This window comes from Sorex araneus, chromosome 6 (assembly GCF_027595985.1).
Source record: "Sorex araneus isolate mSorAra2 chromosome 6, mSorAra2.pri, whole genome shotgun sequence".
Classification (NCBI taxonomy): Eukaryota; Metazoa; Chordata; class Mammalia; order Eulipotyphla; family Soricidae; genus Sorex; species Sorex araneus.
This window is the reverse complement of record NC_073307.1, coordinates 66,049,228-66,074,356: the sequence shown is the minus strand read 5'-3', so window position 1 is coordinate 66,074,356 and position 25,129 is coordinate 66,049,228. Positions and strand designations below refer to the sequence as shown.

General features: G+C 45.4%; 1 protein-coding gene across 2 annotated transcripts in view; it reads left to right on the top strand.

The window, feature by feature from the left end:
* ANO6 (anoctamin 6) overlaps positions 1 to 25,129 on the top strand; it is a 199,860-nt gene that overhangs the window by 152,231 nt on the left and 22,500 nt on the right. For both annotated transcript variants that reach the window (XM_004617068.2, XM_055142300.1), the window contains 5 exons: positions 6,368 to 6,510; positions 8,808 to 8,885; positions 17,828 to 18,053; positions 19,593 to 19,762; positions 19,981 to 20,078. In XM_004617068.2, coding sequence (XP_004617125.2) covers positions 6,368 to 6,510; positions 8,808 to 8,885; positions 17,828 to 18,053; positions 19,593 to 19,762; positions 19,981 to 20,078 — 715 coding nt within the window. The remainder of the gene's footprint in view (positions 1 to 6,367; positions 6,511 to 8,807; positions 8,886 to 17,827; positions 18,054 to 19,592; positions 19,763 to 19,980; positions 20,079 to 25,129) is intronic.

Genomic DNA, 25,129 nt, shown 5'->3' with positions numbered 1-25,129 from the left:
CTGCAGAACAGAATCGGCAGGGCCCCATGTGGAGTTCCTCCTATCACTGACGCCACATTCCCAAGCTCCCTCTTCTTTGCCCAGATGGATATGGCACTTAGAGTATTTTTCTGCTCTCTGGGAAGTATAAAAATTAAGTGTGGCAAACCCTTTAGAATAAATGCAGCACAAATTGTCCACTTACCTGTAAAGTACCCACGTTTCAGACTAGCCAGGCAGTCATCGTACCCACCTCCCAGAGTCATGGCTCCAGCCCTGGCCAAGGAGAAGCTGCCAGAGTCCTCCCCCCCACCGCCGCTTGCTACTCCTCTGACACAGCCTGCCCGGCTCCAGACTCAGCAGCAGGAGGGCAGTTTTTCATTCTCCTCTCTGAGCTCTAAACTGAGCCTACTGATTTCCAGAAAAATTCTACTTTATAAAGAACCAGGGAAATGGGCCAGGAAAGGTCCAGGAAACTATTGCTCTAAGTAACTGCATTTGGGAGTTGAGAAATTAATGTTGCAATACTTCATTCCTGCTGGTTCCAAATCAGAAAAATAACATCGCTCTTAACTTGGCTTCCATTCCCCTGGGATTCTAATTACATGACATGCAAAAACGTTGGGTAGCAATTTCATCGGGAGGGTGGGTCAGGTACACCTTGTTGTTGTGTTTGAGTATCCACCAGTGCTCAGAATTTATAGGGCACTTCTGGTGGTGTGGGGGGAAGACATATGGTAGCAGGAATTGAGCCCAGGGCCTTCTACATATGATGGATACTTAAAAATCATGTCTGGAACCTTAACTGTAAGAGAATCTGAAAAAAATGTTGCTATTAACCTTCTAGTCTTCAGTTAGGAAGTTGGGATCAAGGCTGAGCAAATTCATACATTAGACAGGATCAGAATATTCCTGTCCCCGAGAATCCTGTCCTAAGATATTGCTGGTCATCACCACCAGTCCTTTACTGACCAGAATCCCTTTTTCATGTGGACATCTTCTGCTGCATACTTTCTTCTTACATAGCATCATTCCCAAGGTCCTGGAAACCTTCCATCTTCTTCCACTATATGGAGGAGGTTCTGACTGAGTCTCTGATCTGCTAGTCCCTTCTCAAGTGGTTTGTTCAAGAACGTGGGTCTAAGGGCTGCCTGTGCAGCTCATTTGGTTTATTGCAGGGGGAGAGATCAAAGAGCCAGACAGGAAATAACTGTTTGACGTCTTACGCCATCATCCCGGGTGTTGGCACTCTTGGTGTGGGGCAGACAGCAATGTAAACCACAGTGTGTGAATGTTAAAGCTGTAGGTAAGGTGACAGTAAGTCACCAGTGCCGTCCATGGACACTGCAGAGTCCTAGACAATGTGAAATGAGGGACGGAAAAGCTCCCACCTCGGAACGCCTGTGTTCTCACCTGCAGGGCTGAGGATTTACTGGCAGCTCATCTTTCCTAGATCACTTCTTACATAGCAATGCTGAACCACTCTGAAAGTTCAGGATTGGGTAAACGGCAGCGTTTCTATTATGTTCAAGTTTAGGAAGAAGGAAAAATGGGTGTCCACTGTTAATTTGTATTTCATGCTTTTTTGTCTTTTATGAGAAAATCAAGGTTATTTTCATAAATCATCTTTTTGTACCATTAGTTGACACTTAGGAAATCAATGACTGTTATACTCTGAATTTAAATATGAAGAAAATTCCATACAGCAAGATTAGGAAAATTATCTAAAATCACAAAGACAAAATTGCAAGCATAGAATAAGAGATCTGTGAAGAATTTGGCAATCATGGATAGAATGCAGTATATATTCATGAATTTATTGCAAATTTTCAGAAAAATGCAGAAATATTTCTTATGGTTGATATAATGACAATGTTTTGTCTTAGACTCTGAAAACTGGGAATGAATTAGAAAATATTGGTTCCGTGGACTTGATTTTGCCTCACCTAAGTGAGGTACAGGTGCTTCATTTTGCAACAGGAAGTGTCACCTTACTTTCTCAGTCCTAGGAGATAAGTGCTGGTTCGTTTCATTTTTGCCTCTTACATATGCCAGGTACAGCAGGGGTGCAGTGTCCTTCACAGTCTCATCTCAAAATAGACAACATTAGAAGATATAAGTGCATGAAAATAGGTTGCTTCTTTGAAAGAAAACAAAAGGTAACTTTGCAGAGAAGGAAACAGGATTTTTCAGCAAAAGATTTTGAAATGCACTGCGTTTCTAATAATTTACTAGAAATTAATTTTTAATTGAACTGAAAGACTGGAGCAATAGCACAGCGGGTAGAGCGTTTGCCTTACATGCGGCTGACCTGGGTTCGATTCCTCCATCCCTCTCGGAGAGCCCGACAAGCTGCCAAGAGTACTCTGCCCTCATGGCAGAGCCTGGCAAGCTACCCATGGCCTATTGGATATGCCAGAAACAGTAACAACAAGTCTCACAATGGAAACGTTACTGTTGCCCGCTCGAGCAAATCAGTGAACAGCGGAATAACAGTGCTGCAGTGCAATTGAACTGGACCACAAGAAAGATACCTAGTCGAGTCTTAGAGAGTCTTTTAGTAGTCTGGGCTCACAGAGAAGTTGAATGGACCAGACACCCTCCCCTGGTTCTTTTCATTCTGTTAGAAACACACCTGACCCAGACTTGAAGTGAGTTATGAGGTAGGAATATGAACGTGATGACTCAGCTTACCTACTTACTTTGAACTCCGCTGGGTGGTACAGCTACTGCTGCCCTGACCCAGCCAATAAACTGCCAAACTCCCTATAATTTATTCTTCGTCTCAGTTTATCCAGGCCCAGGGGGACTGGCAGGACAGTGATGAAAGAGGATCAGCTCCGCAGAGAGTTGAGTTGGACCAGAAGACCCTGAATGGATGATTGCACCTTCAGTGGGTTGGAACCTTCCAGTCTCTGGAGAGACTCCCCACAGATTCAACTGATATTTATTCAGTGCCTGCCGTGTGCTAGGGAGACAAAATCAAATCCCTCCCCGCCCCCAGCACGTGAAGATGACTTTCCAGAAGGCATATTAAACAATAAATGTAGGTGCAGATGTCGGATGCAGGAGTGTTTGTTTGGAAGCACAAAATTTGAGGGCAGCATGGATAATGAAGTATTCCCCCCCACCAGAATAACTTCTTAATTTTAGAGAAAAAGGTAGATTTGAAAAAACTTTGGTGGGGGCCGGAGCTATAATCCAATGGGTAGAGTGTTTGTCTTGCAGATGGGCAGCCTGGTTTGATCCCTGATATCCACATGGTCTCTTGAGCACCAGCAGGAGGAATTCTTGAGTGAGTGCCGAGCCAGGAGTGATCCCTGAGCACCACAGGGTGTGACCCAAAGAGCCAAAAATCAGACCCTTTGATGATAGAGGACATCTGCCATATTGGCAGTAAAATTGTAGGCAGGTCCAAAGGTCTCCTGTGTGAATAGGGGAACTCGTCAAGGAGAAAAGAGGAGGCATGTTCCGTGCGGCTCATACTCAGTTCAAGAGGGGTGGGCCAGAAGTCCAAGAGTGACCAGATCCCTCCAGTAGGGTCCATTCCGGAGTCCTGAGACCAGCACTGGTCCGGGGAGGTGGACCCAGCCACTGGCGCCCGGTCGACAAAGCCCTGCGCGGGCCTTCCAAACCTTCGTCTCCTGGATGCTCGCAACGCTCCCTCTCGCGGCCAGGGTGGGGACAGAAGTGACTGGCAGTGTGCCAGAGAGAGCGCTCCCTGTCGGCTGTGGGCTCGGCAGTGGGGGCCTGCCCCTCCCGAGAGGTCTGGTCTGAGACCGGGCAGCAGGCCAGGATGGACAGGACTCCGAGGAGGTGTGTGGAGGCCGCAGACTCAGGAGCGGCACAGGCCTGCAGAGCTGCTGTCCGGGATCCGAGAGGCGGGTCAGCTACGTCTCGCTTCCATGTCCGCGTGGAGGGCCTGGGGCATTGGGGTGGTCTGCGGCTGTCAGTAAATAAAGCCCAGCTCTGTCCACTCTGCCTCTGTCTCCAAGGAGCAGGGTGCTCAGCTTCCCATGTTCTAAATAAAAGCTTGGGCGCTCGATCAAAAAGCAAACCGCTGGGGATTGATTCCCGACTCCTGTGCAATAACTGTGACCAGTTATTTAACCCTTTCTGTGCCTCTGTTTCTTCACATCTGGTGTGGATTCATGGCAGCTTCTTCAGAGGGTCTTGAGGGCTTTGCATAGAGCTGATATTTGTTTCCCAGCAGCTTTTCAGAGGCAGTTCTGTTTCCCTTCCCTGAGGAAGGGAACGGGACTCGGAGAGCTGAGACACTCCAGCCAGCAGGAGCGTATCTAAAGCTGGTGGAACCACGATTTTGACTTGATTCCAGCATCTGGATATTTCTGCTCTTGCATTTAGCAGAAAGTCAGCGTGGTTAGAATACACACTTGGAAAATGGTGTCATGTAAGGCGTTGAATTTTTGCTCATTGTCAGCACCTCCAACTCTTCCCTCTTGGGAAGACCCTCTGCAGGGCCCGAGGACTGTGGGCCAGATTCCTGACTCCAGTGCTGAAGGGGCGGGGCCTGGACTGGTGTCCCTTCAGAGCCCCAGGTGCTTCTCGAGAACACCTCACTTGGCAGGCTCGTCCCCTTGCAGCCCAGTTCCCGTTTGAACAGTAGGAATTCCCGTTTCTGCCCTGCCCTTTCTCCTGATTTCCAGATTATAGGTCCCTGCCTGCCCGAGGTAGCTGGTTAGAGCTGTGCAGTTTGCCTCTCAGATTTGCTTCTCTTCCTGCTCCGGTTCCAGAGGGTGGCCCTGGAGTTCAGGGTCTGGCCCATACTACACACCTGGCCTGCAGCCTCCGGGTGTCAGGCTGAAGTTTCACCCTGGGGAGGCCTGGCTGTCCTCCCTTTGAAGGCCAAGTCAAATGCACTGGGGTACACACTGCCCCATGATCTCTCCCCTGGCTGCCTCTTCACCACACCTGCAGGTCATCACCAGACTGCTCCCCCGGGAATGGACCTGACCCCTCGGCCTCTTTGCCTTTACATGCACAGTTCTCTGGGGAAACGTGGCCTGAGGGACCCACCTCCACCTATTCAGCTAAGTCTTCACAGAGACCCCCTCTGGAGAAACGCCCCAAGCGTCTTGGTTTCCCTGTGCTAATCTGTGAGCCCAGAGAACGCTATCCTTACCTCTGCCACAGCCCCGTGACTGTCATCTACAGGTGTCTCTTAAGGATGACGCTCACTCACCCAAGAGCTCCTTAAAATAAAATTTACTTGTTTTTATTCTTTGTCCATGGTTGAAAGTTAAAAAGGAAAAATTGTGGGTTGGTAATGTAGCTAAGCAAAGAGCACTTGTCTTTATGTGTCCCTGGATTTGATATCTGTCACACACACACGTGTGTGTGTGTGTGTGTGTGTGTGTGTGTGTGTGTGTGTGTGTGTGTGTAATCATCATAATTTCAGAGTTTCTTTACAGGCGGGGCTGGAGCAATAGCACAGTGGGTAGGGCATTTGCCTTGCACATGGCCGACCCGGCTTCAGTTCCCAACATCCCATATATGGTCCCCCAAGCACCGCCAGGAGTAATTCCTGAGTGCATGACCCAGGAGTAATCCCTGTGCATCACCAGGTGTGACTCAAAACTCGCCCCAACCACAAAAAAAAGTTTCTTTACAGGAAGGGTTTAGTTGCAGTCCTATTGGCCTATAGGATTTACCCTGAGGTATACTTTCAGGTCATACTTGTTTTTATTTAGTATTTTAAGTTACAAGTCTTTAAAAAGTAGTAAGTATATCTAAAATTGTATTATTCATACAAGATCAATAATCAGTTTCCACACTTAAAATTATTGTCTTACTCTTGGATGGCTTAAACGATGGTAAATAGACATTTGGAGACGGCTAAATCATCTCTGGGCATCAAGGCCTTATGAAGGAGGAAAGGAATGCAGGGAAAGGAGGGCTGAAAGGGAGCACAAGTTGCTTTTGAATTATAAGACGTTTATGGATCTTTTATTATTGCCAGTAAGCGCTGCAGTTGGGTGGTTTAGCCTCAACATACTCACCAGCCTTGAGACCTGTTACCTATTATCACTGTTATCTTTCTGGTAGGCTTTGGTGCTTTTCACAAGCTCAGTAAGTTATCTTCTTCAACAACAACCAAAACCTCTCATGTTTCCCTTTTTCCAATATTAGTATTACCCTTATTAGACTTTTTGGCCACATGTAAAAATACAATGGATTTGACGGTATGTTTTGTACAGATTTTTGAAACATAAATCATCATTGAAAGTTCACAAGATCCTGTTTGCGCTCTCTCTCTCTCTCTCTCTCTCTCTCTCTCTCTCTCTCTCTCTCTCTCTCTCTCTCTCTCTCTCTCTCTCCCTCCCTCCCTCCCTCCCTCCCTCCCTCCCTCTCCTTTCTCCTCTCGCAGTCACCTTGTTCTTGGAGTTCTGGAAGCGGCGGCAGGCCGAGCTGGAGTATGAGTGGGACACGGTGGAGCTGCAGCAGGAGGAGCAGCCCCGGCCCGAGTACGAAGCCCAGTGCACCCACGTGGTCATCAATGAGATCACACAGGTAGAGGAATGAGAGCTACTTGCCTTTGTCTGGGAGTGCCCTGGGCACATTTTTCGTTTGTTTGTTTCTTGGGGGCGGGGGTGTGTGTTTATGCTCCTCCACTAACTTCTCTGTGTACAGCCCAGATTAAGAAGGGTATAGGAGACCAAAATGGTGCCTTTTATAAAATAAAATGAAAAAGAAACTCTGGCATAAATGTGTTTCTCTGAGATGCACTGGTTTGTGTCCTTTTTTCTGACAACTGTAAAAAAGATCTAAACAATTAGATTCCATGATATTACTGTCTAAGGAAAGGTGCACTGCCTTCATAGTTAGTTCTCAGTTTTACTCATGCACCTGCATTACTTCAGCCCCTTTCGTCCTGCCTGCTGCTCCTGTCCCACACTAGGCCTGAGCCACAGCTCCCCCTTCTGGCTGGGATAGACACAGACACACCGATGGCTCGGTCGAGGAGGAAGGATGGAGGAAAAGGGAAATGTTTGTAGAGATTCACTGATGTATAGGCACTGTGTTAGGCGTCTTATAGAATTGGAGAGGTAAATTCACTACTGTTTACTGCTTTTGCAAAAAATAAAAAATAAAGCTAGACGTCTCTGTGTGAATATTCTAAAGGCAGTAAAATATGGTTATTGAATTTTCTGCATTACTATTCAGTCAACACAGGGAATTCAGACTGGTTGTACTGACAGTCATTAACATCAGGACAGTCAGTTCTAAGTATGAATATCTCTTGGAAAGAAAGTGCTCTTACTGAAATTTTATGAGTTCTGAGCATCTGAAAATGTTCTCAGCCAGAGACTTTATAAATTGAATCACGGGTTTACAGAATGTCAACACTCAAAGAACTAGAGGGAGTAGTTCAACCTCCTCATTTTATAAATGGAAAAAAACACTGGTTTTTTTTCGACAGAAGGTGACATTTGTCTTTTCAATTTAACAAGCTTCAAAAACTCCCCATCATGAGTAGTTCCCACTGCTAATTGTGGAAAATGGGGTCAAAGCATGTGTTGCTGAAGTTGAAACATAAAAAATTAGATGCTTGGGGCTGGAGTGATAGCAAAGTGGGTAGGGCATTTGCCTTGCACTCGGCCGACCTGGGTTCGATACCCGGTATCCCATATGGTCTCGCCAGCACCGCCAGGAGTAATTCCTGAGTGCATGAGCCAGGAGTAACCCCTGTGCATCGCCGGGTGTGACCCAAAAAGAAAAAAAAATTAGATGCTTATGGTGTACTTTTTGATTACTGGAAAACAAAAGCTTATGGGAAGCATAGAAAACAGTTTGCCTTGCATTGTTGCCTAATCTGAGTTCTGTTCCCAGCAACCCGTTTGGTCCCTTACGAGCACCAGGAGAGATTTCTGAGAACAAAGCCAGGAGTAAGCCCGAAACACTGATAAGTGTGGCCCCAAAACAATTAAATTAAACTAAAAATAAAGCAATCTGCCAACTAATAAGTAAATTTCCATAGAACATTGCTTATTAAAAAATTTAAAGCGAGGCTTTATTTTTCTTTTACTTTCCCCTTCATTTTTCTTTTATTGTTTAATACAGACCTGTGTGGTTAAAGACCTTTATGACTGAGTGAAAGTCCAAACACAACTACTAGGTAAATGATCTTGAACAGACTATAACTTTTCTGTGCCGTTGTTTCCTCAGCTATAAGCAGAAGTAATAGAGTTGCTCTGTATTCTGCAAACAACTGTAGTAAGGATTAATCAAGTTAATGTATAAAACTACTTAGGATAGAACCTGGCACAGAGTAATAGCTGTTCCTTTAATCCAGGCAAATATTGAATAGTGCTTACTTTACCCTTAAAATGTTTTTCCTTTTTTTCTGCCTAAAAATTTAAATAAACTCACACACTGTAACATGAAAACTAAGACTTTGTGGTCCTTACGAATTATTATATGATTGATTTCAAAAAACACACCCTGGATACCTACATATTTAGGTGCTTGTGATAAAACATCTTGTGTAGACTCTGCTGTCACTACACTCAGGAATGTGGCTTTACCGCCTGGCGTTCTCAGACATGGAGCACCGTAGCCTGGATCATTCACAGAAGCAGCTTATTATTCATGCTGGTATTTAAATATATTGAAATAAATGCTGCATATGTATTTTTTGAGTGTGTACTTGAAATTACTAAAAAACGGAATTATGAGTAAGAAGGCACTGTTTGAAACTAATTATAAAAAAGTAAATTAATCATAGGATTTAGTGACAGGTCCGAAGAAAAATTAATTTGCTTATTTTAAACCCTTGGCTGAGTGGAGTTTGTGTTTGTTTCAATTAGGAAGAAGAACGTGTTCCTTTCACTACCTGGGGGAAGTGTATACGCATAACCCTCTGCGCCAGCGCTGTCTTCTTCTGGGTAAGCGTCTGCCTCAGAGACTCGGGCTTCTGCTGGTTATGTTAGTTTCCTCTTTGTGGGGGTGTGGCGGTTATGGTTGGTTCTGGTGTTTGGCGTGGGGACGTGCCCGGCAGTGCTCAGGGGTCACTTCGGCAGAGCTTGTGGACATTACTGTGCCGGGGTCAGGCCCGGCTTCAGGCTGGGCGGCAGGTGCTCTTCCACAGAGCCGCGTCTTGAGCCACGTCGCAAGTAACGGAACGTGCAGTTGCAAACGTTGAAGAAATAGTTGAGGCTAGCGTTTGTGTGGAAATCACAGTCTCTAGGGAACTGCCAAGACAGCACACGTGGGCGGTCTCGGGCTCCAGAATGCCTGTTCACTGTGGTTTTCCAGTTCCTTCCCCCTCACTTGCTGAAATCCGACAAGTGGTTCAGGACTTTCCAGTTGCTGCAGAGAAGACCAGCTAGGAGGCTTTCAGACATCTCAAACAGGCTCTGGAGAAACAGTCCGGGGGTTCGGCTGGTTGCTTCACCACAGCCAGTTTATTTCAGTCCCCAGCATAGCCTTGGGGCCGCTCAATGCCCGTGAGCACCACCAGAAGTGATCTTGAGCACAGAGCCGGGAGTAAGCCCTATGCAGTATTGGCTATGGCCCCAAAACACTGTAGCACTGTAGCACTGTTGTCCCATTGTTCATCGATTTGCTCGAGCGGGCATCAGTAATGTCTCCATTGTGAGACTTGTTACTGTTTCTGTTTCATATCGAATATGCCACAGGTAGCTTACCAGGCTCTGCCGTGCGGGCGGGATACTCTCGGTACTTGCTGGGCTCTCCAAGAGGGATGGAGGAATCGAACCCAGGTCAGCCGCATGCAAGGCAAATGCCCTACACGCTGTGCTATCGCCCCAAAACACACAAACAAAATCCAAATTATTCTAAAGCAACAACTAATATAAAATGTTTACAAACTTAAAAATTTAACAAAAACAATGTATTGCCTTATTATCAAAGAAAACTTTAAAAACTCAAAAAGTGGGCATTGTGACGGTATAGCTGGTAAGGTGTTTGCCTTACACATGGCCAACCCAGGTTCTATCCCCGGCATCCCAGATGTTCCCCTGAACACTGCCCAGAGTGATTCCTGGTAACAGGCCAGGAGTAACCGCTGAGCATCACTGGTTGTGACCCAAAAATTAAAAAAAAAAAAAATTTAAAACCACCTCAAAATGCTTTAAATCATACTAAATAAAAGGCATTAAAACATTCTCTATTCATTAATAAAAATCATTTTAGTACTAAGTAATAGAGTGATCAGAGATATAATGAGTCTGATTGACTCGAGAACAGTCAGATTACGTCCCAGCATGTCTCCATGGAAGCTCATCTATGACCCTGTTCCAGAGACTCATAAGTTAATCTGGAAAGAGATTAATTCATGAGCTAGCTGCAAGAATTCCTCCGCTGCCCAGTCCCAGCCGAGGCCTCCAGGGCAGTCTGGGGGGGGGCCAAGCCCCTGCCCGCCCAGCCCCGCAGCCTCCTCCTACCCCACAGCTGCCACCGCGCCTCCGTCACACCCGCTGCCTCGCAGCCAAGCTGCACAGACATGCTAAGCTGACAGAAGTTTCAGGAGCACTGGGTTGACTGGAAACTCCGGGCCTTCTTGGCATGGGGACGGGTGACCTCCTCGTACTTCCTGCAGCCACACCCGTGTCCCACCGCCACGCCGTGAGGCTCATCTCCAAGCCCTGTCCTGAGGGTGATCAGTCTTGAAAGAGGTCAGCTCTCCAGGATGCCCAGCCCAGCTGAGCCCTCCAGGGCAACCTCAGCGCAGGGCTGGCCAGCTCCTGCCCGACCAGCGCCCCAGCAGCTGCCAGCGTGCCTCTGGCCAGGCTGCCCAGTTGACCGTCCTGGGTCACTTGGGGTGTGTGGCTGCCTTTGCAGCCACAGGACATCTCCAAACTCCAGTAGCTCGGAGCACAGCGGAGTGAACAGGAATGCGACGGGAGCCAGCTGAGCTCAGTTAGCAGAAACACTCACAGAGAAGAACCTGCAGCAGCAGCACAGCAGACCCCAGACACAGAGACCCCCGACACAGAGACCCCCAGACACAGAGACCCCCAGACCCAGAGACCCCCAGACACAGAGACCCCCAGACACAGAGACCCCAGACACAGAGACCCCAGACACAGAGACCCCCAGACACAGAGACCCCCAGACACAGAGACCCCAGACACAGAGACACTCAGACACAGAGACCCCCCAGACACAGAGACCCCAGACACAGAGACACTCAGACACAGAGACCCCCCAGACACAGAGACCCCCAGACACAGAGACCCCCAGACACAGGCTGCATGTCCCCATTGTGGGATACAAACATTTTCACAAATCTTCTTTGAATGAAGTTTCTGTTGATCATTCCGTTAGCCAGTTAGTGGTAACAGGCAGTATGAAATCAATCACGGTGGGCTTGCTGGAGGGCCGTCTCGAGGGTTGGTTAAGAAAATGGGGACGATGGGGGAGGGAGGTGACAGTGGTGGTGGGATTGGTGCTGGAATGTTGAATGCCTGTGACACATAATCATGCACAACTTTGTAAACCATGATGCTTAAATAAAGTGGGTGAAAAAGAAAAAATAGATTAACAATAAAAAGGACATGAAGCAGATATCAATAATATATGAGAAGAGATAATCATAAGTCAACAGAATAAAGATTATTCAGTAAATAATAATAAAATACTTCTTAGCTATTTGGAACAAAAGCAAAGATTGATACCATACTATGAACCACATATAATAATAAGGTCCAGAAATATTTTTAAAAGCAATGTCATAAAAACCTAATAATATTGATGACTATGTGATCTCTAGATGTGAAAAGGCTTTCTAAAATTAATAACAGTAAAAGTTTAGAGGAAAATATTGAGATGTTTCCAGACAGTAAAAGCATTCCCAGTTTAAATAAACCCCAGATGAAATAAACCCCAGACAATTTAGGCAGAGGAGAGAGTTCCTATCATTCCTAAGTTCACACTAGAAAATCTGTATAGCAAAGGTAGTAGAGACAGGAATTTTTGTATGGAATTTTTTTTTTCTTTTTGGGTCATACCCGGCAATGCACAGGGGTTACTCCTGGCTCTGCACTCAGGAATTACCCCTGGCGGTGCTCAGGGGACCATATGGGATGCTGGGAATTGAACCCAGGTCAGCCACATGCAAGGCAAATGCCCTACCCGCTGTGCTATCGCTCCAGCCCCTGTATGGAATTTTTGTACAGGAAAAATCGTATGTCATGGAGAATGCCAAGCATTAATTGTAATTAAATCAGTGCACATGAAAGAGACTCAGTATTTTCACTGCTCGTGAAAAAGCGGAATGTCTGCGCAGATGAAATACAGGGATCTCCTAGTAGGCTGTTGGAATTCCACACTCCACCAGCCTTAGCCTTCTTAGAAAGTAGTTTAGCAGCATATCAAGTTTCAAAAAAAAATACTTAAATGCTTTAGTCTACTAATTATACTTTTAAAATCTTTCACCCAAAAGTAGTTTTAAGTGACAAATGTCAGTGAAGGTTTTAATCATATGTATTCATTGCAATTGTAATTATGTATTTGTGTGTATATCTAGATATGGTAAAGTATTATGAAAAGCTTTTTAACATGCATTTATAAAATACCTTGTGACATACGATGATCATGGTCATTATAGACATAAGGAACAGAGTTAAGTCCCTGCGGGGGCCTGACTCTCAGGGGCCCCGGGGCCACTCCCAGTAAGACTGGACCGGACAGACTGGCTGACTCCGTGCCAGAGCCCAGCACTGTGCCGCTGCGCAGCCCCGATGCCGTGGCGCACACTCGGGGCCCGCCAGGGCGGCACTCGTCCGGAAGTGCTCAGTAGCCCTGCTGTGCCAGACATCGAATTGGGTCCTTGTGCATGCAAGGCCTGAGCTCTGCACACATCTCCCAGACCCGAAATGCCAGTATTTCACAGTTCCACTCTGGCCCCCAGACCTGACTGCTGGGAAGACCCCGAGTCCGAGCTCAGGACCTCAGACGTGCTCGGGATGTGCTCAGCCAGTAGTGTTACTGGAACATGTGGATGCTTCTCCAGACAGTCTGTAGCCCGGGGTAGTTCAGAGGGGCTGGGGAGCTCTTCATTCTCCCTCATTTCTTACTGGTGGAAATTCTGACAAACTTTCCTGGTGACTAATAATTGCGCACTGTAGGAAATGTACTCTGGGGGCTGGAGCAATAGCACAGCGGGGAGGGCGTTTGCCTTGCACTCGGCCGACCCGGGTTCGATTCCCAGCGTCCCATATGGTCCCCTGAGCACTGCCAGGAGTAATTCCTGAGTGCAGAGCCAGGAGTAACCCCTGAGCATCACCAGGTGTGACCCAGAAAGCAAAAAGAAAAAGAAAATGTATTCTGGCTGCTTTCTTACCCTCCATCTATTTCCAGGCCTAGCAGAGGGCTGAGATTTTAATTTAACTTCTGTTGCTCTGGATGGATGGTAGACTTATATTTCTGCTATTTCTTTATTTCAGTATCTTACAATACTGTCTTTCCACTGTTAGTGACAGAATACAATATTATCAGTAAATAAGTAAGGGGCTGTAAATTAACGGGTCCCAGAACTGAAAGTTTCAGTTTGGGGCTGTGGCCTCAGTCACGGCTAGATACTGCCACCCAGATGCTATCAGGGCTGTGTTTCGTCCTGTCTGCCAGATGGCCTCCCGGCCTGAGGCCCTCGGCACTCTCCTCCGGACACACACAGATCAGTGTCTGGACTTCTGTGACAGCCACGCGGAGAGAAGCCTTCCCGGCGTCCCCGCCTGGATTTCCCGCAGGCTTCTCTGTACCTCTTGATAACTCCAGGCCTCTCCAGGTCATCTGTCCTTCCTTGAGTTGTTGGAGACGGAAAACAGTGAATTCACTGTTCTCCTAAAGTCAGTAGAGATCTGCTTCTGGAGCATGTGTGGGGACAGTCCCGCCCAGGGTAAGGGACTGAAAATGGAGCAGAAGTTAAGTTAAAGCCCCAGTCCTCTGCTACGCCTGGAGCCTAGCGAGGGCTGTGGAGCGGCCGGTGTACCTTTCCTACAGTGAGCATCTGTGAAAGGCGTAAGAACGTTTACTAGGACTATCACCAGAGAAAAACAAGACATTTGAGGGAAAAGAATGAAGAACTCCCTGGCCATTTTTGAATTAAATCTGATTCTATCGAGTACACTTAAGAAGTATAGAAGCATCTTGTTTGTAAAAGTTCTTAAATGAGGGGCCAGAGAGATAGTACAGTGGTAGTGTACTGGCCTTGCACAGGGCCAACCCTGTTCGGTCCTCAACACCCCTTATGGTCCTCCAAGTCTACCAGGATGGACCCTTGAACAAAGAGCCAGAAGGAAGCCCTGAACACCACCAGGTGTGTCCCCAGTCCCCGCCAAAAGTTCTTTAGTTAGGATTCATTCGTAACTCACATGGGAGTTGGTGCTACATAGCATTAGTGTCTCTTCTCTGAGTACCTGAGTTCTTTTCCTTACTAATTGCTTAACTGGGGGCAAATCGTTTCATCTTATTGTGCCTCTGCTTCTTTATCTGTGGAAGAGAATACTGTCTCCTAGGGATGTTGTGGAGACTTTAAAGCTGTATTGGGGAATAATGAGCATTTAAAGAATCTTAACTAAAATGGCCGTGATAAAGTTTTTAAATTCATACAAAGATGATGTGTTTTTTATCTGGTTTGGTTTGGGGGCCCAGCCGGCAGTGCTCAGAGTTTATTCCCGGCCCTGCACACAGGAATTACTCCAGGCGGGCTTGGGGGACTCTGGGGTACTGGACATCTGACCGAGCCCAGCGTGTGCAAGGCGAGTGCCCACCTGCTGGACGGTTGCTCTGGCCCTCGGTGATGACGTTTGAAATACATTGTTTAAATGCCCTGCCGATGTGTTTTGTGATGGAGGTAGACTCAAAGTGCCTTTTTTAAGACGTTTTGCTCAGTCTTGGCTAAGATACACATAAATGTTATTCCTTTACAAGTATTGAGATTTAACACAGAAGAAAAGGAGATAATGAGAGAGACTACAGGAGGAATCACTATGCCTCCTTTCCAAACTAAAGACGTTAAATGTTGGGAGAGCGATAGCACAGCAGGTAGGGCATTTGCCTGGCATGCGGCCGACCCGGGTTTGATTCCCAGCATCCCATATGGTCCCCTGAGCATCGCCAGGAGTAATTCCTGAGTGCAGAGCCAGGAGTAATCCTTGTGCATCGCCGGGTGTGACCCAAAAAAACAAAAAAAAAAAAAGAGAGAGAGACATTAATTTTTTTTTATTGAATCATAGTGAGATAAGTCTCACAATGGAGATGTTACTGGTGCCCGCTTGAACAGATCGATGAGCAACGAGATGACAGTGACACAGTGAGATACACCATTAAAAAAAATTTTAATGGCACTAACACCTTAGACTCTATCTGTAGCCATAGCTAATATTATGTGGTGCTTCCCGTGTGTTCGGGCATGTTTTCTAAGTCTCTCAGTAATCTATTAAGTCGTCACAACAGTCCTGTAGGTGAGTTGCTAGTCCCAGCAGGGAAGGAGGTGGGGGCTCTTGCAGCCAGGTGGCCTCCAGAGGCCCTGGGGCCTTGCGGGAGGCTGGGCGGGTGCTTCAGTCTGAGGATGCAGTGCAGGATGATGCAGCAGCCTTGAAAGTGCTGGGTGGGGCTGGGAGAGTGTGGGGCAACTGGGCCCACAGCCGGGCAGGCGCTTGAACACCCACACTCTCTCCAGCCCTGGTGCCTATTTTTAAATAATTTTTTAGGACAGTACTTCAGGTGCTGTCACTGCAGTTCTCCAGAAGAGACCGTCACCAAATGAAAAGGCAGTCTGCTGACTAGAAGAGAATTACAAATCATGTAACTGACAAGGAGTGACTTGCTATGAGTGTCTTCCCGTTCTGTGGACAGGAAGCTGAAGTCCCAAAGTGTTAAATAATTTGTAGCGCTGTAGCACTGTTATCCCGTTGCTCATCGATTTGCTTGAGCAGGCACCAGTAACGTCTCCATTGTCTGACTTGTTGATACTGTTTTGGCATATCAATATGCCGCGGGGAGCTTGCCAGGCTCTGCTGTACAGGCGGGATACTCTCGGTAGCTTGCCAGGCTCTCTGAGAGAGATGGAGGAATCGAACCCAGGTTGGCCATGTGCAAGGCAAACACCCTAACTGCTGTGCTATCACTCCAGCCCAAAGAATTTGTAGAATCTCCTCCAATTAGTGGCAAAACTGGAATTCTCTTGTAGGAGTCTAGCTCCAAGAGCACACTCGTAATTCCTGCCTTTACTACTCTCCCCAAGGTGGAAATCCACTTCCCTCTGTTATTATAAACAGCAGGATGTTTTGGCTTTGACCTGGTGTTCGCATTCTCTGTAGCTTTTCTCTCGCATGACTCTCAACACAAGCAGACACATTGGATGCATGCTTCTGAATTCCATTGTCTTTTCCGAGAACTTCTGTAAGGATGATGCAGGAAAAACATCCTCTAAGTGGAATCTGGAGCTCAGGAGATAGTGCAGTGGGCTCTTACAGGCAGGATTTGATCACCAGCAGCTCATGGTCCCCCAAGCACTGCCTAGAGTGACCTCTAAGCACCAGGCCAGCGTAGCCCCTGAACACAGCTGGTATGCCCAACATTTAAAAGCAGTGGTGGCCGGTGGAAGGGAAACTTCAATGTGATGTATTGTGGGGCCACAAAGTAAGATCCTACCTGATGCAAAATATGCTCCAGATGCCGCTACTGATATTAAATCTGTATAGTAAAATTACAGTTTATCAGTGAAACAGACTTATACTAGTGTAGGCAGGGATGACTCCCAGTTTCTAAGATCCACACGTGACAAGTGCAGACCTCGTATCCATGGAGACGACTGTTCCCAGAGTTAACGCAGGGCACTCCTGCAGCTCCACGGCCCCTGCCCATAGATCAGAAGGAGGCACTTGCTGGCTGTTGAGCCAGGAGTAAGTTCTCTGAGAAAAGGAAACATCCTTAATGGATTATGACTGAGAAAAGATACACTCATCACCTAAATAACTCTGTAATAGCAGAAGGACATTTTCACTGGACTTGGTCACAAAGACTCTTCTTGCAGAAGATGCACACAGTGTCCTGTGTTCACCCCACCTGAAGATACACAGCCTTTTCTTTCTCTCCTTACCTTTTGTGCAGTGAGCAGAAGCCGTAACACTTGGTTGTGGTGCTTGCACACTTGGTTTGGACTCCCTGCGCGGTCACTTACCTGGTTGCAGTGTTTAATGAAGGTTGAGTTCCTTAGTGCTTGCACGTGTGCCTCACGGCGTCACACTTGATTAATTGCAGTGCTATCACACATTCTGCACAGACTGCTTGCTACTTGCAGCTCACTGTGATGTCAGACTCATGCTTGCTGAAGAACTACTCCTAGCCACAGTGCTCACAATCCTTTAGTTTTGGTGTTCCCCAGGGATCACACGCACCTGGAGAGGCACTTACATTTCAGTGTGTGCCAGGGGGGTGGCAGAAGGGGGGCCCTGGGACTGTGCTCAGCACACATGGGCAGCACTCGGGATTAAAGTCACCCGCCTGCTTGTGCAGCGGACCCTTTTGTCTTGGAGTTATGCCCTGGACCCTTTTTCTTGTTTCAATCAACTTCATTTTCTCTAGAAAAGTTTTAGGGTTTTTTAGAGAACTTGTAGGTTTGCAGAAAAATTGCACATAGTATAGAGCAGTGTACTTCTTGTCCCCCACACACGGTTCCTCCTGTTGTTAGCATCTTACTGTAGTGGTTACTACACACGTGATTTCTACCTTTTTTCCTTTCCTTCAAATTTAACATGCATGATTCCCACCTCTCTGTGGTCAGTCACTTTCCACATGCACCTTGTCTCCTTCAGACCTACTGGCGAGTCTCATGCTATTTTATTTATTACACTTGTAGATTCTGTTGATCATCGCCTCAGTTATTGGAATCATTGTCTATCGACTCTCCGTCTTCATTGTGTTTTCTTCAAAACTTCCCTCAAACTTTACTGAAACGGACACGATCCAGAAGTACCTGACGCCGCAGACAGCCACGTCCATCACCGCCTCCATCATCAGCTTCATCATCATCATGATTCTGAACCTCATATACGAGAAAGTGGCCATCATGATCACCAACTTCGGTAAGACCCTCCTGTGCCGGGGTCATTTTTAAGATATATCTTAGACTCTGGTAAAAAAAAGGAAATGAAGACCGAGTCTTTTTTGCTTGCGTTTTCTGTTTTGGGACAACACTCAGCAGTGCTCTGGGGTTAACCCTGGAATTACTCCTGGTGGTGCCTGAGGGACCATGTGGGAAGCTGAGGATCGAGCCGGGTTGGCCACATGGATGTGTTGCGCCAGGCCTGCAGACAGTGTTGGGTAGACAGCTTCATTTCCAGGATGTTAGCACTTTTTAGAAAAAGTTGACGTGTAAATATTCCTCTGGATTACACGTGAGATGACATATCTACTGCTTTACATTGGTACAAAGGACAGAGTAAAGACAGTCATAATGTTGAAGATTTGTGCAAACAGATCAGTGGCTGAATAACGTTTTCGGTTACATGATATCGTGTTCCCTATTGGTGAAAGTAAATCTTCCCTTTATTGCACATAAGTGGAGCGGGGTCATGGCTCCCGTGGCGCGTACGCTCCTCTGTGGGGCGGGGTCACGGCTCCCGTGGCGCGTACGCTCCTCTGTGGGGCGGGGTCACGGCTCCCATGGCGTGTACGTTCCCCTGTTGCTGAGGGGACACGTCCTCACACTGCTGCATGCTGCCTCCCATGCTGTTCATATTAGTACGGCTCCTTCCGCAGCAGCGCTGGCTTCTGTCACAAGTGTCTTTTCTCTCTGGCTCATATCCCAGGCAGCTGCTTAGTGACCAAAGCTAAGTGCTTCCCACATGCTGCCTATGCCCGGGTCACTCTCTGAATGAGACGCTCTGTGGGCATCTTCCGAACAATCAGATCCATTTAAAGTCTGCAGTGAGAGAACGGCCTGTGTTGTCTTTCCCAAGTGCTGCTAGACCTGCCTTGGTGCAATTCAGAGAGACTTGTATTATTTAGAAGCCAAAAGAATGAAAATTACTTTGTCAGCTTAAGCCGGAGAGAAAATGGTTCTTGCCCATCTGATAACATTGTGCAGAAAACTGTTGGTTTTTATTTTGTTTCGTTGGTGGCACAGCACACACCCAGTGGTGGTTCCAGCTCTGTCATGGGGTCATTCCTAGAGGTGCTGGGTGTGGGGTTGCGGGGGATGGAGACATGCACCTTGCGGTGCTGGGGATTGAACACGGCTCAGTCATATGCAAATGCCTTACCTCCTGTACTATCTCTCCAGTCCCTAACTTTTTGGTTTTTGTTCAGGGTTCTGGGGGAGATACGTATGTATTCTTGAGATACATATACAAATACACACAAACACACTTTTTTTGTCTTATGTGATACTTTATTCATGGGATGGGAGTGGAGTAATCTCATAACAGTGTGTGAACTTGAAGTAAACATGGTCTTTCTATTAAGGAAGCCAAACAGCTTAAATGGAAACTGAATTGTTGGTTTGTTTTTTTGTTTGGTTTTTTGTTTGTCTGGTTTTTAGCATGTTAACTCATGTATCATTGTCTTTAATTTGTATCTCAAAGTTATATAAAATTTAAATATTTCCTTTGTTTTAACTACAGAACTCCCAAGGACCCAGACTGATTACGAGAACAGCCTAACCATGAAGATGTTCTTATTCCAGTTTGTCAACTATTACTCTTCCTGTTTCTACATCGCATTCTTTAAGGGCAAATTTGTCGGATATCCAGGAGATCATGTTTATTGGCTCGGGAAATACAGAAATGAAGAGGTTTGAATTTAGAATTACAACATCTTAGTAATGTCATCTGTTTCATACTTTCCCTAAGTGGCCCAATGAGTGTTTCTTCACTGTACTGTCCTTTGGGTTTGGTTTGGGTTTGGGTTTTAGCCTAAACAGAATAAGTATCATAAATTTTATGAACTATTTATGAGCTATCTCATGTGTGATCTAGCTAAAATTTAAATGAAATTTTCTTAACATTTCAGTGTGACCCAGGTGGCTGTCTCCTTGAGCTGACAACACAGCTGACAATAATCATGGGAGGGAAAGCGATCTGGAATAACATACAGGAGGTGTTGCTCCCGTGAGTATGGTGTTGTACGAGGACAGAACAAATCATTTGTCCAAATCATTTATCCACAAGTCAGTAGATGCAGTCGATGAATGGCCAGTGAAGGTTTCCAGACAAGATGGTCCAGCAGTATAAGTGTGTCAGGTGTTCAAGAAAGAAACTTTTAAATAATACTTCAACTTCCATTCCATCTACTGTAGTTTATCCTGTTACATCATCGCTGTCAGCTGACTGCTCACAGCCCTTTGGAGATGGCCCTCCTTGCCACGGAGCAGGATGTCCCTACTTGTACAGCTCTCTCTTCCCGTTACCCATGCATTTAAAAGTTAGTAGTTGCGACTCTCAGTGTTTTGGTCACAGTTACCATATTAAGTGCTTGTATATTTAATCTCTTTTTTGCAACTGAAGTTTCTTTGGCTTAAAGAATCTAAATAATTTAACCAAATCCACATTAGAGGGTACTGGATTCAAATCCAAGACACCACAACTCTGTGTTTAAAACTCTATCTTTAAAATCCATGTGCTTTTAAAAACAGAGGCCCTCCCATCAGCTAAATCTATGGCTGAATAAATACCAGTACTCCTACATTAAAAATACAATAATAAAAATAAAATGAAGACAGAGGGTCTCTTGCAGTCCAAGGTACAGGTTATATCATGTTTTAGGACATAATTACCTAAAATAATAACCACAAGGTTATGATTCGTGGTCATGGCCCGGCAGTTAAGGACATGTATGAGCTGAGATCCCACTGTCCCAGAGGTCATGGCCCGGCAGTTAAGAACATACATGAGCTGAGACCCCACTGTCCTTTCCACATTGCCAACTAGCCCCTGTGTGTAGCAGAACGTGCAGCTTATTGCTATCCACAGTTTCTATACTTTTCAAAAATTTACTGTATTCATTTTCTATTTTTGCTGTACAAATGATTACGAGTTTGGTGAGTTATATTCATTTTCTGATTCGGACTGTCAGAGTCTGCCCCAGGATCACTGGGCTCAAGGTCTTGGCAGAATTCTGAAGATTCTCCAGCAAATCCATTTGGTGTTTGTTTTGCCTTTTCTAGCTTCTAAAAGTCAAAGTCACCCCCAGCCTTGGCCTGTGAACTCATGTCTCCACCCCAGTGTTGGCAAGGCGGCATGCAGTTACAGAGCCCCCATCTCTCGCCTCCCTCTTCAGTTACATTGATCCCAGGGAGAATCCTGAAAAGAATCTCTCAAGTTAACTGAGCAGCAAATGTAACTCCTTATGCGATCATGATTCCCTGCCTGTCACACGCCTTGTTGGGAGGGAGGATGGGGGAGGGGACAAAGCTCTGGACGTCTTGGATAGGGGACACTTTTCTGTCTACCATACTTACCTTTGCAAGATCATCGCCAGCACTGAATTACTATTTTCACTAAAGTTTTGGTCTCACTTCTGTTTTGCCTTTCACATTAGTAATTCTCTCTGGCAGAAACTAAAACTACTTGAAATTAAAAAAAATAATTTTTAAGTGTCTTTTACCTTCTATCACTGTATTACTGTATCACTGTCATCCCATTGTTCATTGATTTACTCTAGTGGGTGCCGTTAATGTCTCCATTCGTCCCAGCCCTGAGATTATAGCAGCCTCTCCTTACTCGTCTTTCCCCAAGGATTGGAGGCTCTTTCAGGGTCAGGGGAATGAGACCTATCATTACTGTTTTTGGCATATCGAATACGCCACGGGGAGCTTGCCAGGCTCTGCTGTGCGGGCGGGATACTCTCAGTAGCTTGCCGGGCTCTCCAAGAGGCACATATATATATTTCCCTTTATGATTTTATGGAAAATGGCTAAGAAGTGTCTTATGCTATGTTACCCTCTATATAACAGGGAAGTAAGGGTTCTTATCCGCTGGGTGTGTTTGTTTTTCAATCACTCTTCTCTGTGGACGCTGGTTTGCTGCCATTTCGCACTGTCTTTCCTCCTGCTTTGCCCCAGTGCCACACACAGGCCTCTTCTCTCCGTCCGTCTCCCTTTTCTCTCTTTCCCCCCAAACCACATTCCCGTTCGTTTGCTTTGCAGAGCATTAGCTAAGTAAAAGGAGGTCATGAACAAGTCAAACTCTTTTTATATGATAATAAATAAATTGGATAGTAGAAATTCTTAGATTAATTTTTAAAAAGCATTTTTCTGAAGGAAGTTGTTTAATAATTTTTTTTTCTTTTGGAGTCACACCTGGCAATGCACAGGAGTTATTCCTGGCTCATGCACTCAAGAATTACTCCTGGCAGTGCTCAGGGGACCATATGGGATGCTGGGAATCAAACCGGGGTCGGACGTGTGCGAGGCAAACGCCCTACCCACTGTGCTATCACTCCAGCTTCTTTTTTTTTTTTAATTTATTTTTTTATTGAATCACCATGTTGAAAGTTACAAAGCTTTAAGGCTTAAGTCTCAGTTACATAAAGCTCGAACACCCATCCCTCCACCAGTGCTTGTATTCCACCACCAAGAACCACAGTAAACCTCCCACCCCACCCCACCCTGCCCCCCGGTCCCCCACCCCATCTGTGTAGTTGGTAAGTTACACTTTACTTTCTTTTTACCTTGATTGCATACAACAACAACAACAACAACAACAACAAAAACCTCACTATTATTGTTTGGAGTTTCCCCCCCAGAGTCGGACCTGCTGGAAAGGAAACATTTGATAATTTGTTTTCCACTGCTGTGATTGAGGAGATATGAGGTCATGTGGCCACAATAGCGGCTGTGAGGTTCTAGATTTCTGTATTTTAGTATTTTAGTGACTAAGTCCAGAGGGCTTTCTGCCAGAGGTTGCATCTTTGCTAGCTCGTACCTCTCTGCTACTTTATATTCCACATATGAGTGCAATCTTTCTGTATCTGTCTCTTTCTTTCTGACTCATTTCACTCAACATGATACTTTCCATGTTGATCCACTTACATGCAAATTTCATGACTTCCTGCTTTCTAACCGCTGCATAGTATTCCATTGTGTAGATGTACCAAAGTTTTTTTAGCCAGTCATCTGTTCTCAGGCATTCGTTTTTTTTTCCCAGATTCTGGCTATTGTAAACTGTGCTGCAATAAACATACAGGTGCAGATGTCATTTTGACTGTATTTTTTTGCTTCTCCAGGGTATATTCCCAGGAGTGGTATTGCTGGGTCAAATGGTAGCTCAATTTCTAATTTTTTGAGAATTGACCATATTGTTTTCCAGAAGGGCTGAACCAGTAGACATTCCCACCAGCAGTGTAGGAGGGTTCCTTTCTCCCCGCATCCACGCCAACAGTGGTTGTTTTTGTTCTTTGGGATGTGAGCCAGTCTCTGTGGTGTGAGATGGTATCTCATAGTTGTTTTGATCTGCATCTTCCTGATGATTAGTGATGAAGAGCATTTTTTCATGTGCCTTTTAGCCATTCGTATTTCTTCCTTCAGAAAGTTTCTGTTCATTTCTTCACCCCATTTTTTGATGGGGTTGGGTGTTTTCTTTTTGTAGAGGTCAACCAGTACTTTATATACCCTACCCAGCTAAACTATCACTTAAACTCGAAGGAACCATACACTATTTCTCAGATAAACAACAACTCAAGAACTTCATAGACTCAAAACCAAGCCTAAAAGAAGGTCTAAAGGGGCTTCTGTAAGACAAAGAAAAACCTTAACAAGAACAACAAACCCTACAGAAAGATGGCACACAATCCCATGACAATAATCTCTCTCAATGTCAATGGGCTAAATGCACCAATCAAGAGACACAGAGTAGCAAAATGGATTCGGAAACTAAACCCAACTTTCTGCTGCCTACAAGAAACACACCTGAACAGTCAGAGCAAACACAGGCTCAAAGTCAAAGGATGGAAAACAATCCTACAAGCAAACAATTCCCTCAAAAAAGCTGGGGTGGCCATACTAGTATCTAACAACATAGATTTCAGGCTGAAAAAGATTAGAAGGGACAGTGAAGGTCATTTCCTATTCATCAAGGGATACATACAACAGGAAGAAATCACACTCTTAAATGTATACGCACCTAACGAGCGACCAGCTAAATATTTAAAGCAACTCCTAACAAACTTTAAGGAGGACATCACTAGCACCACAATAGTAGTCGGAGACTTCAACACCGCATTATCACCTCTGGATAGATTAACAAGAACAAAACTCAACAAGGAAACAATGGCCCTGAAGGAAGAAATAGATGAGATGGGGCTTATGGACCTATACAGGGCTTTACACCCCAAAAAGAAAGAATATACATTTTTCTCCAGTGCACATGGAACATTCTCCAAAATAGACCACGTGCTGGGTCACAAAACATACCTCAACAGAATCAACAAGATAGAAATTGCATCAACCATCTTCTCGGACCATGATGCACTGAAAATAGAAACTAAGCACACACAGACGCGGAGCACCAAATCGAACACCTGGAAATTAAACAACTCACTGCTGAACAATGAGTGGATCAAAAAGGAAATTAAGGAAGAGATCAAAAGATACCTCGAAACAAACGAGAATGAAGACTCCATCTTCTAATAATAAATTTTAATGGCTAATTTGTTGCCATTTTCTATTTTTACTTAAAAAATTTAGGGGAAGGGCATTTTCATAAGTGTTTACTGGTAGATTCACATGAAATATTTTGTTACTATTTTTAAAATTTTCCTTTTGGAGGATGGGAGAGGGGCACACCCAGATGTGCTCCGGGCCTGTTCCAGGCTCTATGGCAGGGGGTTGCTGCTGACCTTTCTCAGGAACCATGCACTGCTGGATTTCAAACTCAGCCCACTGAACTCTCTCTGCAGTCCATCACTTTTATTTTTTAATTTAAATTAAAAGTGATGCAGTCCATCACTTTTATTTTTTAATTTTAATTTTAATTAAAAAAATAAATTTATTTTTTAATTTATTTTTTAATTTAATTCATGGGTGCATATGCCTTAAGTAAGTCCTTTGTTGCAAGGTGGAGTAATTAGACTTTGCCTTCAGGTATTGGCAAAACTAAAACTATAACGTTGGCCATTGATAGGATTGCATGGCGCCGGGGGCAGTTTCTGGGTGTGACCGCTC